Source organism: Hippoglossus hippoglossus, chromosome 4 (genome assembly GCF_009819705.1).
Source record: "Hippoglossus hippoglossus isolate fHipHip1 chromosome 4, fHipHip1.pri, whole genome shotgun sequence".
In the NCBI taxonomy this organism is placed as follows: domain Eukaryota; kingdom Metazoa; phylum Chordata; class Actinopteri; order Pleuronectiformes; family Pleuronectidae; genus Hippoglossus; species Hippoglossus hippoglossus.
Genome location: NC_047154.1, coordinates 12802311 through 12818732, shown reverse-complemented (window position 1 = coordinate 12818732; position 16422 = coordinate 12802311). Strand labels below are relative to the sequence as shown.

General features: G+C 41.9%; 1 protein-coding gene and 1 long non-coding RNA gene across 3 annotated transcripts; one reads left to right on the top strand and one right to left on the bottom strand.

Annotated features, from left to right (window-relative positions):
* The first annotated feature begins 237 nt into the window (after positions 1-237).
* On the top strand, positions 238-2114 carry LOC117760647. The gene is made up of 2 exons (XR_004613697.1): positions 238-1667; positions 1990-2114. It is a non-coding gene; the product is annotated as an uncharacterized LOC117760647 (long non-coding RNA).
* A 582-nt stretch (positions 2115-2696) lies between these two features.
* On the bottom strand, positions 2697-16182 carry LOC117760644 (guanine nucleotide-binding protein subunit alpha-11-like). 2 transcript variants are annotated; one of them, XR_004613696.1, is made up of 9 exons: positions 16005-16182; positions 15591-15754; positions 12781-12965; positions 11792-11946; positions 9173-9301; positions 7842-7971; positions 6717-6870; positions 3862-4157; positions 2697-3813 (listed from the first exon to the last, which is right to left on the bottom strand). XR_004613696.1 is itself a non-coding variant. In XM_034583831.1 (8 exons), the coding sequence occupies exons 2-8, from the start codon at positions 15736-15738 to the stop codon at positions 3952-3954; spliced, it is 1107 nt and encodes a 368-aa protein (XP_034439722.1). In that variant the 5' UTR covers positions 15739-15754; positions 16005-16182; the 3' UTR covers positions 2697-3951. The 2 variants fall into 2 exon arrangements, 1 of the variants encoding a protein (XP_034439722.1); XM_034583831.1 differs by having other exon boundaries at positions 2697-4157.
* Between the last annotated feature and the right edge of the window lie 240 nt (positions 16183-16422).

Genomic DNA, 16422 nt, shown 5'->3' with positions numbered 1-16422 from the left:
GATGAACAGATGCCACAGCACATGTATACACACACATAAACACACACACACACACACACACACACACACACACACACACACACACACACACACACACTTGAGAATATCAAGTCTTCTGGATGAGTCTGAGAGTCAACAGTGCCAAAGGATCACACTCTCACACTCCTGAGGTGCGGTGTGTGTGTATGTGTGTGTGCATGTTCATTTGTGCGTATTACAGTGGAATTCCTCAGCGGCCTGTTTCTTTATGATATTATGTAAATATGTGGCATGTACAGCATCAAACTGTTGTCAGTGGATCATCACAGTCACGCTCTTAGAAAACTGTGACTGGAAAGTTTGTTTTGCTTCTGCCAGGAGTTGATGAAGGAATATCGCAAGTTAAACAACACTCATGTGATCGTGTCAAGCTTGAACTGCCCCGACCTGGTGAGGCGTTTTCTCCTTCATGACTTTGTTTACAGAGGAGCTCTCACGGTCCGCACCATGTGCTGTGTGTTACAGAATCCTGCATGTCAGTCTGATGCAGAGCCTGCAGTGTATCATTTGCAAACTGTGGGTCACAGCGAGCGTGTGATTACAGCCCGAGAGATCATGCTTGTCCGTGTGACAAAGAGAAAACACATCATGACGGACAGACTCTCTGGCCACATCTTCCAAGGAAGACAAACAAAAGCAAGCAGATGAGTGCGTGTACAGACGCTTGTTTTTAATGTTAGCTAGAAAAATACATATTTGCCCACGTCCTTCACCCGAATCTACAGTAAAATATTTGCTGTCACCGTATGAGAGGAGGTCTCCCATTGCAAAACAAAGTAGTTCACTAGCAAACACCTTCTCTAGTCACAGTTTATGTGCTGTTGGTAAACAATATTTTAAGATACAACAGTTAAAAATCAATCAAAAGTATAGTAGTCATCAGTTAATGTACAGTAAAATCAGACAATTGTGTTTGAAGGCATCATAAAGATTCAACGTAGCTACCACATCTGCATACATGAAGCAGCCGTGTAGAGATCAAAACATGTTATGTACAATCAACAAAACAGCAGCCGGAACCTCATCACAGACACATTGTGAACTAATATTAGCTTCCCATCAAGGTCAGTTAATTTACTAAATTTCAATGTCATTTTCCACTCAACACACACTCAACACTCAGTGACGCACACAAGGGTAGAACTCAAGCTCCGGACCAATATAAAATTCCCCTCTCCACACACTGATATAAATAGGACACACAAGGAGATCACACTGCCACCTCATATTAATATTCTTTACCCTTTAGCCAGCAGAGCAGATTTTTTTTGCCCACCATTGTTGATTGAACTCGCAGCATGAATGGAGCTGTTCTCTCAGTCTCGCTTTTTTTTATTATTTGTGACCTTTTAAAACCTGTCAGCCACCAAGTGTGATTAGAGCTTGAATTGATGGTATTGATTTTAATAAAGTGTCTTATTTTTCTTCTGGGCTGGCAGAAAAAATTGGCCAAAGATAGATGAAGGAACTGGTGCACAATCCTCTCAGACTCAGCTCAGAGGCTCGACTAGGCTACATCCAGACGACTACAACGATCTTAGGCTTTGTATCAGTTTTAATCCCTGCCCACACAAATATTCTTGAAAAGGTAACATATCAAGTGACCCCTCACGTGCATGCACATGCTGGTGTAAACAGGAAGGTAAACACACCCCGCTGGACACAGGAAGCATTGGTTGCAGAGTTGTTTCAGATTGCTCGACTAATATCTTGTCTCAGCTAAAATGCAGTAGTTGATATAGCATTAAAATCGCACTGTTAAAAAGCTGCTGTTGGCTCCATTGCTGTAGGGAAACTGGTTGTTTAAAAGTTCTGAACAGACTTTTTTCAGAGTCACTGAGAAATAGACCTTACAGCACTTTAACATATTTTTTTTTGGTGACTTGTATAGTGTGATAAGAAGCTCTGGACACTCTTTTTAGCTCTATTTTGGTCTCAGCCCGTTCACAGGCTCATCTTTAACGGAGTGTGACTCACATTTGGTGCTGGATAGACAATGTAAAGTGGGTGAAAGAACTTTTGAGCTCAAAACTGCTTCTTGTACCAAAACATTGTTTGCTGGCCAGAAAATTGCACCAAAAACAAGGTAGTTTGTCAGTATGAGCAACTCAATTGTCTCATGATTTAATCCATTCTTTAAAAAAGTAATAGGCAATACAAATTTACAAAAATTTAAAATTCAATTCAACTTCATGGCGTTTTTTGGACCCTTTCCCTCTGTTACCATTTCAGTAACTGCAGGCTGCAGCTCAGTGTCTTGAGCACCAGAGCAGGTGTGAGCCATGAACAAGTGGATCTCTTAACCACCAAAGATGGAGGTTATGCATACAACCAATGTTCCCCGAGGGAGGGAAACGAGGTAACACATCAGCATGTGGAGCTGCAGCTAGTTAGCGAGCTAAACAAGGTAGGAACTAGCATCGTAGCGACACCCTAGGCAAACAGGGAAGGGAACATCATTTCTGCCTCCTGTAACAGTGATGATCTGCTTTACAGCACATTTTAACTTTGGCTAAGATAAGCTAATTCATTAGTTCAAAGGTGACGTTCATTTTAAAGTAAAACCCTTATACGTAAAACTTTTAAAAAGCTATTAAGTATATATTTCCTGGAGGATTTATCACACATCGCATCACATCTATTGTGATTCTGTCTTGTTTTCTTTGTGACTCACTGCCTGTACGGTCTGTGGAACCATTTACAGGTGCAATGCATATCCATCCAGTTTAGAGCAGACAGCCTTCAGTTTGCCCACATGTAACACAGGATTTAATGTAGTAAACCGTTTAACACAGAAAGAATGTGTGAACTTTTACAGTAACAGTGTAAAACAAAGACTGGAGGTGAATAAAAGGAGACAGACAGTGGACTCAATTTAACTATAATCAATGGGGATTTGGACAATCAACTCTGGTGGCATTAATCACAGACACAGAGACAATCCACCAGTTCAGGATCCCAGATAGTATCCGAATGTGGATCAGGCAATGACCTCTGGCCTTCTTGTCAAACATGGCAAACATGCAATGCTCTCGGAAAGGTGTAATCTGGATGTGAACCTACAGGGGTCCATGTGGTAAATAGTGAATATGACCCTAATAGCACAAAACAAATTTTAGCACCTTTGGTTGAAACGCAGTATTGCAAGGACTTACTTTTGGCACAGATCTGCCAAACAGGAGCAGACCACCCAAGTGCCATCATTCCATGCGGTACATGCGCCTGATGACTGTGTTCGGTGTGGGCCAACTCCAGGCCTAAACAATTGAACTATGTGGGGATAAAGAGCGGAGTAGTTTGGACCTTATGTTTTGCCATACACAGGACATGATGGAAGCATTTGTGTTTTTGCTGTATGTGTGGGAGTGTGTGCAAGCATGTGCTTCGCTTGATGGTAATAAAGCACTTCAAATGTGTGTGACATTGGTGGTGGCCCCATCTTCTCTTGTACAACTTGTTACTCTGTTAATGGCAGCACAGCACTTCATAGCATTTCTGCTCCTTCTTCAATTATGGAATCGTTCAGTCACTGCATGACTCAAACTCTAAACTGTGAAGAAAAATAAGAACCAAAACAAACAAACAAAAAGAACGACAAAATCTAAATGGGCAGAAAAGCTGTTGACTGAGAAGAAGGACTGGATCCTCTCTCCCTGATGAAAAGTCACCCAGTCTTGTTGTGTCTCCCTGCCGAGTCCTCCCAAAACGTTCTCATGTTTTCTACTTGAGAGGAAGAGGAGAGAGTGTGGCAGCAATGAGTACAATCTCTTCCCTTTCTGCACCTGCTTCTTTCAAGGTGTGATGAGTGAGAAGAGGAGGAGGAGATATGATTGTCCGGACTTTAGAAAGAATCGTTGGTGTCCATCAGAGCCTCCACTCATACAAGCCAACGATTTTAAACGAAGTAAAAGTTCACATGATTCCATATTCCTCAAGAGATTTGAGCAGCACCGTGTCCTTGACATCGTTGAAGACCCTGCGGATGTTGTTGGTGTCGGTGGCGCAGGTGAAGTGCGGGTAAAGAGTCTTCCACTCCACCGTCTGGTCACGTTTCCTCGCCTGCTGCTCATACATCTTACGGATGAACTTCTTGGCTTCCTCAGGGTCTTGCCTCTTACCTGTTACAGGGGTGAGAAGGAGATGAGCAATGGAAGTGGATAACAAAAAAGGCAAAGTATGAATTCAGGTCAGTTACTGTTGATTGAGATGATCCCTTGCTCCAGTTTTTTAATGTCTTATGTGACAGTACAAATAATGTCACATGAAACAAATATCCTGGACAAACAGTCTTATTAAATCCCAAGAGAGGCAACTCCCTCTGTGATGATATCAGGGTGTTGTGATGATGTTAAAGCCAAAGCTGCAAAGCACTAAAATAACAGTCCACTTGATTTGGATGATAAAAACAGCATCATGCAAAGGCAACTGGAGTGACTTACTTAAAGTGAGTTATTTATATTCGTTCGGTTGTCATTCTTTCAATAAATTAATTAATATATCTGATGCCAAATCACATAAAAGTTAGTTCAACCAACAGTCCAAAACCCAAAGAGAAAAATGTAACTAGAATGAGAACTATCTGATTATCAATTCTTGTTTATCAATTCAGCAGTCATATTTTTTTGCGTCCCATATGGTTATAAACAGAATGTTTCTAGGTATTGGACTGGTAGTCAAATAAAAGAAGCTATCTAAATAGATTATATGGGCCAAGGGGAGTTTTAATGACAACATAATCTGCCGGTTTAGCTATTAAAAAATAATTGTTAGTTGCAGCCTGAAATCTTGCAGTGTTAAAGAAAGTTCCAGGATCCACCCCTGATATGGATCCCTGCCAAAATGTAATTATTATTTTTTTGTTAAGCTGCTAACTATCAGAAAAACAAACAAACACAGATAAAACAGATAGTTTTGTGTTAACAGACTAATAATTGAATTGACCAAATCAGTTTGGTGCTCCGGTCCAAATCACCACATTTCTCACTAATTAACATCAGGAGCATTTAAGTGAAGCTACAGCAGCAGTGAGAAGGGCCACACTGTCTCCACACAGGAACATGGTGACATTAGCGACAAATAGCAGCCAGTGGTTGGAGCGGCTCAGAGCTGGCGCTAAGGTTAAATTGACATCAATGAGCTTGACCCTGTATGAGTCATTATTTTACGCTACACGGTGGGCACACTGCAGACACACACACACACACACACACACACACACACACACACACACACACACACACACACACACACACACACACAAACAAACACACACGCACTAATATTCACTTGCAGTCCCTCCTTGCACACACATATTCACACATTTGCACCTGGGGGTTTGGGTGGGGGTGGGGTGGGGGGGCTGCAGGGATTGCAGGAAGCACAGTATCTGTCTGTAGTTGCCATGGGTAACAGAAGGAGAGAGGACGGAGGTGGAGGGTCTGGGGGGTGGGGACTGTTAGGGTGCCGCTGAACAGCCTTTCACACCACGGAGGCTACAGGCTGCAGCCACATCATTAAGCACACTGAGTACCTGGAAATGACCCATTTGTGTGCATGTGTGTGTGTGTACATTTGTGCATTTATGTACTGTATGTGTGTAGACTCACAAGAAAGAGGGAGGAAAGAAAAAAAAAAGACTAAAAAAACAAACAATAATAAAAAAACAAAGATTGCTAAATTTCACTTTGCAAGTAAACTTTTTGAAATGATACATTATTTTGCATCGGATACAGAAGGATGTGAGGAGATACTGTAACTGCATGCTCAAAGCAATCTGGCCAGAGAAAACATCCTCACAACCCTTGTTTTGTCAGACAACCACAGTAGCTGCAGTTGTACTTGTTAACGGTGGTGAAGTCTGCTGCTGACCTGTCTCTGCACCCGGGCTTTTCCTCCAATACTGTTAAATTATAGACTGTATATAAAGATGGACGATGCAACTCCACTTAGTCCCTTTGTACAAAAATGTATTATATTTCAGGTCTGCACAGTAGTAATCAAGGTTGTGAAGCCGTATCAAGGGCCTGTCCAAGCACAGGCTCGACCAATCACGAGTCAGCATCAGGTGTCAATCATGATGTTTCACCTTAAAAACCAAACTTGCCCGAAAAACGAACAATTGAATAAACACCAGCACGATAACAACTAATGAATAAGACATCATTAAGAGCATTTTACTTTGAAATGTACTTTGATTTTTATAGTTTGGTCCATGTTTCATAAACTAAAAAAGGGAAGAGGTGGTATTTATGAACTATACTGCAGCCAACCACAAGGGGGTGATCAAGAGTCTTTGCCTTCACTTTATGTTGTTCATCTTTATATACAGTCAATGGTGTAAATCCCCTTGTCAGTGTTCAGACCTGTTTTTAAGCCAAAATACAAAACAACTCAGGTCTTGGAATCCTAACTAAAGTAAAGTGTTTAAAATTGTGCTGGAAGAAAAGCTAACGGACCACAAAAGATACTGGAATTCATCCTGTGAAGGTCATGAACATGTAGCAGATTTCCACCCATGAGTTGTTTAATTGTTTGTTCAGTCTGAAATCAAAAATCCAAATATTTCACATCTAGGTCACTTGTCAGACTTCTGAGCCATCAACCAATTAGTTTACCACTAAACTAGTTTATCCAACAAGTCCTATTACTTAACCTCACTGTATAGGAAACAAGCTTACCTGTGAAGCCGGGGAAGTATTTCTGCAGATCGGAGGTCTGGATTTTGTCAGCCAGGATGTCAGTCTTGTTGAGGAAGAGGATAATGGAGGTTTTGAGGAACCAGGGGGAATGGATGGTGGTGTAGAAAAGAGCCAGACTCTCTTCCATTCGGTTCTGAGGCACAGAGAGGGAGATATCACACCGTGTCATTAAACTTTGACATTGTGCTCATTGTTGGGGGAGATTTTATTGTATTTTAAGTGTTTGAGACTTTGACATGGAGTTAAACTTGTTCTCTGTGATGGGTAGATTCAGATGGCTTAGGTTGACGCACAGAGAGGAAGCAGTCCTTTCAAAGAAAAGGGGGGGTTTATGGGGGGGGGGGGTGAGGTCTAGAGCGTGCAGGCCACAGTGGAGGTTAATGAATGTGTTGGCAGACTGAAAAGTGGCTGGGAGAGATAAAAGGCTTAGTGACAGGATGGGAGGGAGGAAGTGGACAGAAGGCGACGGGGAGGAGAGAGAGGGGGAGAGAGCGGGGGAGAGGTTTTCTTGTACAAGGGTGAGACCTGCTGGTGGAAAGATGAAATGACTGCAGTTGGATGGACGGATGGATGGATGGATGGACAATGCTGCACCGAGTAAATTTTGAATGAAGGACTTTTTGTTAATTGAGTATTTGTAAATTATGGTATTGGTGAATAAGTAAAGGATTTAGTTATGTAGGTAGGTAGCTAGGTAGGTAGGTAAGTAGGTAGGTAGGTAGGTAGGTAGGTAGGTAGGTAGATAGATAGGTAGGTAGGTAGGTAGGTAGGTAGGTAGGTAGGTAGGTAGGAGGTAGATAGATAGTTAGGTAGGTAGGTAGGTAGGTAGGTAGTTAGATATATAGTTAGGTAGGTAGGTAGGTAGGTAGGTAGGTAGGTAGGTAGGTAGGTAGGTAGATAGGTAGGTAGGTAGGTAGGTAGATAGTTAGGTAGGTAGGTAGGTAGGTAGGTAGGTAGGTAGGTAGGTAGGTAGGTAGGTAGGTCGGTCGGTAGGTAGGTAGATAGTTAGGTAGGTAGGTAGGTATGTATGTTGCTCACATTCTGCAGTGGTGGACTGACAGAGGTACACAGACAAAACGCCCACACACACAAACAGGATCTTACTATGTCATCTCTCTCCTCGAGGACCTGGTCATACTCGCTGAGGGAGGCCAGGAAGATGAGGGAGATGACATTTTCAAAGCAGTGTATCCACTTCCGACGCTCTGATTTCTGACCGCCCACGTCTACAATCCTGTCAGGGACCACAGCAGAGGAATAAATAGGTGTCAGAGTATGCAGCAGTTTGTAAAGACTTTACGAGTCTTCATATTACTGGTTTGAAAAGAAGCCATTACACTATGGTCATCACACATTTTTTATGGATACAAACACATTAAAATTAAAACTAAATGTCAGCCCTTTTAAACTTTCAGTCCCTGTTTGATGTCTCAGCAAAACCTTGAAATATTCTGATGTAAGGAGACAAAAAATTGCAATGGTGGTTCTTCTTTAAATTTGAGTGAAAGCTAAGGAAAATACTTATGAAACCAGAAATTTATTTTTAATTGAAACAAAAATTGAGATTTCCTTTTTCAAGGGGAAATATCATGTAGAGGAGGAGGTATGCTTAGCCAATAAATCCTCATTCAGCATTTTATTTTGTGATTTAAAAAACTAAATAAATAATATTTTTAGATTTTTATATAGATGGATGACATGAGGGCTCCCCAAAAAGTAAAGCCAAACTTTTTCAATAGCCACCTTGTGGCTGGCTGTAGTATAGGTCATAAACCCTGCCTCCTCCATGTGAGTGGATGAGACATGGACCAAAGTAAAAGTCACACATCAAGAACAAATCAAATAAATGTATCTCAAACATTTCTGTTTGTTTTTAATTAATTATTTTTGATGTTATATAAATGGTATGAAAATGTCAAGGCCTCGAGATTGGCAGAGCGAGTGTATCTACGGGACCTTGGTCCATGGCTCCATCCCCCAGGCGCCTCTGCGGGGATACTTAATTTCTGTATAGTGGGAGGATGTGGATCATCTATCATTATTTACAGCCTATGTTAAGAAATCAAGCAAAATGCCTTCATCAGTTTGTCTTGTTTTATTCTGAGCTCCGTCTCATGATTAAAGAAAAGGTGTGAATTCCTCCGGGAACAGTTTCCCTTGTGCTGTAAGTGAACTTTGATCTGCTAAGCTGTCAAAGATCCTTCTAATCTTCGAGAGAAACGACACCAATACAAGGTCAAAGAAAAACACGCAGAGCGCCACCTCACTTCCCGACAGGAGCTCTGTACAAAGGTGATGAGTAATGTGATCCTACAAAGAGGCGCAAGCAGACAAGGCCTCTTTCAGAGTCAATAGTGTGTTTTTTTTACAGAGCAATGAATAGTGTTGTTTTAGATTTGTCCCTGTGAGAGACTGGTGATCTGAGGATTGGCCACCTTAGCGTGACGGGCTTGATGGTGAAGGAATAGTCGTGGATGCCTGTGGTGGGGAATCGAACTCGCAGCACGTCCTGTTCTGTGGGGATGTAGTCTTGGACGGCGATGCGATCCAGATTACTCATGTAGCTGAAGGAGAGGGAGGTGGGAAAGAAAAAAAAAGTGTTACTGACACTAGATGAGTAAAACAAACTGTCTCTGTTTATGTCACATCCAGCCTGGCCCATGTGAAACAAACTGAAGTGAGATGAAGAACGATGATGATGATAGAAGAAAATCGGTGATGTGGAGGTGGCTCAGTGATCTCTCCAGGTGAACCAGGGAGAGGGGATTGGCAGAGCTGAGACTAGTTGGCCAATCAACTCTCCCTGGATTCAGAAGGCAGCAGCTGAGCTGCCAAAGAGAGAGAGAGAGAGACACACGCACACACACACACACACGCAGAGGAACACGGACACACATGGTGAGAGACACTGAGGGACAGAGCTGTGAATCCAAGGCGCCAGCAGAAAGTGCAGAGATTTATGTTTGGTCTGGACTTTATGTTTCCTCAGTGGCCACTGTGCACATGTCGATACCACCGGGGTCTCCCCACAGCAACCAGAGACAAATCATTCGCTTTTCAGCATTTTATTTCTTCATTAACACACGTGATGTAACATAAAGAGCAAACCAGACATAAATCTATGCACCTGGAGGTGCTCACTGAGCCCCCTCCACAAGTGATTAAAAATACAAGGGGGGAGTTGGGTGAGTCCATATCAGCCTGTGTACAGATGACAGCTTTATGGCTCGTGTTGATACAAGCTGTCATTAGTTCATGTTGACTGGACGTCTCTTATCATGCTCACACCACAATGATTGAGCTGCTGGGTCAACACAGAGCAGCAGTGGAAAAGAGAGAACACAGAGGAGGAAGGCTGAGCCCAGGCTTTGTTCTCTGATGCCTCAGACACTCGCACCTCGTGTTTTTATCTTTTCATGCCGATTCAAAAGATGTTGACTCTGTGGTGCTAACTGACAATATTATTGTCTCACAGTTCATTTTTTTCTATTTCCCTTAAAAAGACTCTTATACGTCAACTGCAGGTTTCAACGAGGCAGATAAATGAATAATTGCTGTGACGTCTGTGAAGAGTTAGCCCCCTCTTGTGGTCTGAGTACAGAATAATACGTGTTAAAGACAACACAAATGCACTAAGTATGTGTATGCAAAAGTATTGAAACAGATAAAAAAGAAAATAATAAGCACAATCTATTTTGAATATTTTCATTGAAACCATATTGCATTCTATAAATATATATTGTGTATGTTCTTTATATTTTTTGTTCTTTATATTTTGTACAGTTTTGTTGTATTTTATATATTTTATGTTGCTGCTACAACACAGGCATGTCTGTCTGTCTCTCTGTCTATTAACTACCTATTGTTTGGTCAGTAAAATGTCTGAAAACATTTTCTCAGAGCCTTTGTTTTATCCCCTCAAGAATCCGAAGATGTTCATCCTTTTCTTGTGATCATTTGATTTTAAAAACTTGTTGACCATTGCTTTTTTCCGTCAGTCGCTTGATTGATTAATCAATCTCTAAACTGATTTATCACTAAATTAGTTTGTTTTCACAGACTAAAACATGCAGGATGAGACGCAGTGAGAGGAGCACAAGCTGAAAACAACTCATCTGACTCTCTTTGTTGTGCTTCCACTTGTGAGTTATGGTGCAAAGGTCACATGTGGTAACGATGCAGCAATATGTCGCTACATGTTCTCTTAGGATTCAATGGCAGGAAACAAATGATGTTATTAATACACGTGTATAGTTTTTATGAAATGGAAAAAAAATGTTCAAAGGTTGCTTCCTTTCTTTACCATGGCTATTTAAGTGTTGTGCTGGGTCGTTTTTTGGTTTATACCTGTTTTCTATTCCAGAAGATTGACACATGTTGTTATGCCTTGTGCTATTTAGCCTATCTTTGTTTTACAGTAAAGATTTATGAAAAATCATTAAATAAAGAGGTTCAACGCTGGCTGATACAAAACCTGCTCTCTCTCTCTCTCATTATGCATTTGTGCACACGTTTATTATTTTTTTTTATTTGATTTGTTTGCTCATTTGATCATGTCTTTCTCTGTTGGATCCAGTTAAATTATATTTATATAAACGTGCTAAAAAATCCTGGATTTGCACGTTAATTAGATCTGCACCAAAATGTGATGGCCTCTTCCCTGACCTATACCACATCCTTCTGTCATGTATCATGCTAAAGGGTCCAGTTGTTTTTGTGAACCATTAGATCCAACTAAGAAAATAAAGTATGTATACCATATTCTCCTTGCACAACTAGTTGTCCTTGTCTCTAAAGTAAGAAGTAAATAAATACAAAGTATGATTTCTGTTTTTTGATAAAGTATATTAAGCCATTTACAGGTGTTTTTTCTTCTATTATACACAGGCATTGTGATGTGGTGTCTAGCTGATATTGTCTCCTGCCCATCATAGATTCCTTTATAGTGATATCATCTTTGGCAACTTGCTCTGACAATGTTTCACCATGTGACACTCTCAAATTCCCTGCCCTGACTCAGGGTGTGGTGCAGTGTCGACAGCAGCTGTACTCACTACTCTGTGGAGTCCAGGAGCTGGTACTCGCAGCGGCGTCTGTAACAGACACGGATGCCCGGGTCTGCCCAGAGGCGGCGAATCGCCTCCACGTAGCCCCGTTCCAGCTGGGTGATTTGCACTGTGTTTACGTCCTGCAGCCACTTGGCGAACATCTGAAAGACAGTGAGAGAAGACGTCAGCACATACTGATGTGTGTGTGTGTGTGTGACGTTTAACACAACTCTCAACTCTTTGAACTCCTGAGTGCATCCTGTTACATTTCGATGGTGGCCCTGAGGAGATCGCCACAGTAATAAATGCAAAAACACAACACAAAATACAATGGCAAATAAGAAAACACAATGACATTAACAATTAAGGTTCCTGCTACCTGTTGACAAGGATCATCACTAATTGGACGAACGCACTGTCCGTCTTTTTAACATCAAGGAAATACGCTGTACAAGGAAAACAACAAAGGAATGTGAAAGCAGTATGTCCTTCCAGTTAAAAAGACGGACAGTGCGTTCATCCAATCAGCAGCGACAGCCATTTTCCATGGGAAGATAATCTCGTGTTTCTTGATTTTACTGTGCTTTGTGATTTGCTGTGTGATTTGGGTTTTCCCATTCGTCGTTGTGAATTGCATCTCAGGGCCACAGACATTTTGTGTGTAAATAGTCCCTCTTTATTTGCCCTGCTCACCGGTTCAGTTTGTGTGTTGATGGTCATGCTTCTACAAAATGGTGAGTGTGCAAAGAGATGTGTGTGAACTTCCTTCACAAACAGCAGTCATGGGCGTGAGAATAAAACAAAGCCAAAAAAAGAACCATTGTATAAAATATAAGCTTAATTTAAATCACTAAATACTGTACATATCACAGTGAGTGTTATTGTGTTTGGTGTCTCTTGTTTAATGCGGGCACTAAAAAATTGTTGTCTTCTGCTACGTCTGCTTTTTTGACACATGGTGATGCCGGTAACGCTGACGGTGTGTGCGAGTTTACCTCGTTCTCTGGGTTCGAGTAGGGGATTCTGAGCGTGGTCATGGCACCGGTCATGGCCTTGATGGCCAAGAAGATGTTCTGGAAGATACATTTAGCAAAGGTTTTCCTCTCCTCTTCTGAGAAGCCTCGCCCGTGAATGATCCTCATTTGTCGGATGAAGGTGGTCTTTCCACTCTCGCCGGTTCCTGCACCAACAAAAGATGAAATTACCAAAAACACAAATTAGTGTTACGATTCTAAAGATGTTAGCAGCACGGCTAACTCGGCTTGCGTCCACATTGATTGGGGCCATAGTAGTATTCATGTTCTACATGTGTCTGTAAGGTTTTTTTTAACAGGTTCTACAGCTTCTCCCCTCGATCTAAGGACATGCAGAATAGGTGAACTGAAAACTCGATGTGCATGTGTGTGTGTGTCTTGCTGCCTTGGACCCTGTCTGGATAGGTGATTTATAAAATGGACAGATAACATTGGATTTAAAAATCGGTCACTGATAGTGACACTGAAACCCAGTGTAAGTTTTTCCATAGAGAAAGCTCCAGGCTATCTGGTAGTAGACTTAAAGAGCGCTTGGCAGTTCGCAGCACTTAAGATTCCACTTTTTATGTGTATAAATAATATAATATTCTAGATTTAACTTTCTTCTAAAAATGTATCTGAGAAATCATTCACTAATGGCACTCAGAAGAGTTGAACACCTCCTCTAACTCCCAACAGTCAAATGAATTTAATCGAGCTTCACCAAATTTCACACGCTCACAGACACCGGTCCCCTAGACATGCCTGGTTATTGCACATTGTTTGAGAAAGTGAAACAAATCCCTGGGTGTGCAGATGAAAATATAACCTCCTTGGCAGATGTAATTAACTTGAAATCTGCTTTAAACAATTTTGCTCTGCTAACAATAGATCAAAAATGGTGTCGCTGAGAGTGACTATTACAGATAATTACCAACTCTTACTCAACTCTCTACAAACAATTTTAGCATCTTTCAGCTCACTTATTTGGTTTTATGTTCTGCAACATTAACATTTTGTCCCCACGCTCTCGTTAACCCTGTTTTTAGCATGCAAGCTCTGGGGAACAGTTTGAATGTGAACTGTCCAGCACTAAACAGCAGACAGACAAAATAAGTGATACCCTGTGAGCACAGCAAAGCATTTAACAGACAAGTAGCCAGAAAAGACCAAAACAGAGCTAAAAGAAGAGTGAATGTTGGACTCAAAGCAATAGTTCACCCAGAAATGAAAATTCACTCATTTCTGGGTGAACTATCCCTTTAAGTCAGGTGGCCAGAGACATGTCTCCAAATCAGTTGTGAACATGCTCACAATTAGTGATAATATGTTCAATCTTCAGTGTGTAGGATTTAGTTGCATATGGCAACTAACAAAATACCCCTTGCCTGACCCTCCCCTTCTAAGTGTGTATGAGAAATTATATTTAAAATGTGATAGGCCCTCTCTAGAGCCAGAGTTTGGTTTGTCCTTTCCGGGCTACTGTAGAACATGGTGGTGCTACATGGCAGAAGGAAGAGGAGCTGCTCCTGATGTAAATATAAAAGACTCATTCTAAGGTAACAAAAACACGACTATTTGTTTAAGGTTACTGAAAACATGATTTTAAATATTATAATTGAACACACTGGACCTTTAATGTTTACAGCACGTCCTGTTGCCCCTGTGAGCAAAATTTCAATCGTGCTGCTTTTCAGTAGCAACAAAGAATTTCTCATTTTAAGGTAATGAAGAGAGCTGTGAAAGGGTTTAAATGGATGGATATGCTCTGAGAACATAATTCACCTCGTCTATAGGGTTAGATGTAGCACTGATCTAATCACCACTAATCACCAATAATCTGCTATAATCTCATAATTTGTCACTTTTAAACTCGATTTAACCTGCAATTATTATCCTGACCTCATAAAAGCCTCAAAGCAAAACTACACAGCTGCTGCCTGTCAGGTGTGAAGTAATTAAAGGTTCAGTGTGTAGAATCTAGTGGTGAAGTTGCGTGTTGCAGCTGAACACCCGTCACCTCAGCCTCTCATTCCGAACATGAAAGAGAACCTGTGGCAGCCGTCAGTTGTCATAAAAACTCAAAAGGTGTTTAGTTTGTTCAGTCTGGGCTACTGTAAAAAAACATGGTGGCGTCCGTAGAGAAGACCCGCTCCCGATGTTTTCAGTTCCTGCCAATAGATCCCTTTCACCTAAACCTTACACACTGGACTTTTAAAGCGGTTGTGAATTCAGCCCTCAGGCTCCTGGGCGGTGCATCTCCACAGTCCCTGCGGGTTTTTCAGGTATAACCAATCTCAATGTGAACCATTCTTTAAATACTCAGATGGTGACACATGCTTTACACTGTTTTATCACGCGGCTGCAGGCGATCAAACAGGCCGAGCAGTTTTTATTTGCATGCAGGGTGTTCCTCACAGTGACATCCAAAGTCAATTATATTTCTTTCATTTGTTCAATTAGTGCTGTTTGTGTTGTTGAGCCTTTTCCAGCATAAACGCTGACTTTGTCAGGACCAGTAGTCCTCATGGGGACCAAAGCCTGGTGCTTATGAGGCTAAACTTCATTTCTGATGGTTAAGTTTAGAGGTTAAATGTGAATTGTGGTTGGGTTAGGGTTCGGGTTTGGCATGAATGAATTGGTTATGGCTGTCCACAATGAAAAGAAGTCAATACAAAGTCCTAAAGAGGATAGCTGCATACCAGTGTGTGTGTGTGTGTGTGTGTGTGTGTGTGTGTGTGTGTGTGTGTGTGTGTGTGTGTGTGTGTGTGTGTGTGCGTGCAGTCACTGACCCAGCAGGAGGACTTTAACTTCCTTCTTCTCCTTCTTCTTCTGCTGCTTGAGGATCCTCTGGATCTCTTTGTCCACAGCGATGGTCTTCTTCTCCTCCTCGCTCATGAGGCACACACAGGTGCGCTGGCACCACTGCCAGCAGGCCATGGCTACTGACACCAAACTGTTAATGAATACTCAGCTGTAATGAGCCGATAAGGACTGACAATAAAATCAAGCTGCCGTGTAGGGTCCCGGCCATTGGTTTTTATTCTAGCAGAGTTTCTCTGAAGCTGTGAACACAATCACTGCCTATGTCAACAGGTCAGAGTTGAACTTTGGTAACTTTACAATATTCACTTGGAAATCAGCTCAGGCTGCTGAGTCAGTGTGAACGTGTTGGAGTTACAGACAGAAATCCTCCAGCTTCTTACCTCCTGTCAGTCCGTCACTCTCCCCGATTACGCGCAGCTCCGCGCTCCATTTCTCCCCGCGTCCCCTGTCCACACACACCGTGGCTGAAGCGCAGCTTTCCAGTTTACAGCTGACAACGAATCGAGCCGCAGCGGCAGTCTGCTCGGGAAAGTCCGCCGCGCCTACAGAGGAATGCGCAGCCTCGGTGGTGCGCGGCAGACTCACTGTACCTGGAATGCGCTCAGGGCAACGGAGCGGCAGGAGGAGCGGCAAGTTACCGCAGCAGCGCCGGAAGTGAGGCGTCGCGCGTATGAAATAAGAGCATGTTGTTTTACACCGTTCTTGGACAATTACTCATACATTTAACATTTTGCCAAAGAAGTGAAGTAAATCGATGGATTTTACTTTTAAAACATGTTTAAATATGTTGTATAAAAC

Excerpts from the sequence above, each read along its gene's own strand:
- LOC117760644 (XM_034583831.1), bottom strand. The coding sequence starts at position 15,738 with ATGGCCTGCTGGCAGTGGTGCCAGCGCACCTGTGTGTGCCTCATGAGC. Across the intron at positions 9,302-11,791 it reads CTCCTGGACTCCACAGAGTA|CTACATGAGTAATCTGGATC; the intron begins GTGAGTACAGCT and ends CCTCTCCTTCAG. Across the intron at positions 6,871-7,841 it reads TCGAGGAGAGAGATGACATA|AACCGAATGGAAGAGAGTCT; the intron begins GTAAGATCCTGT and ends TCTGTGCCTCAG.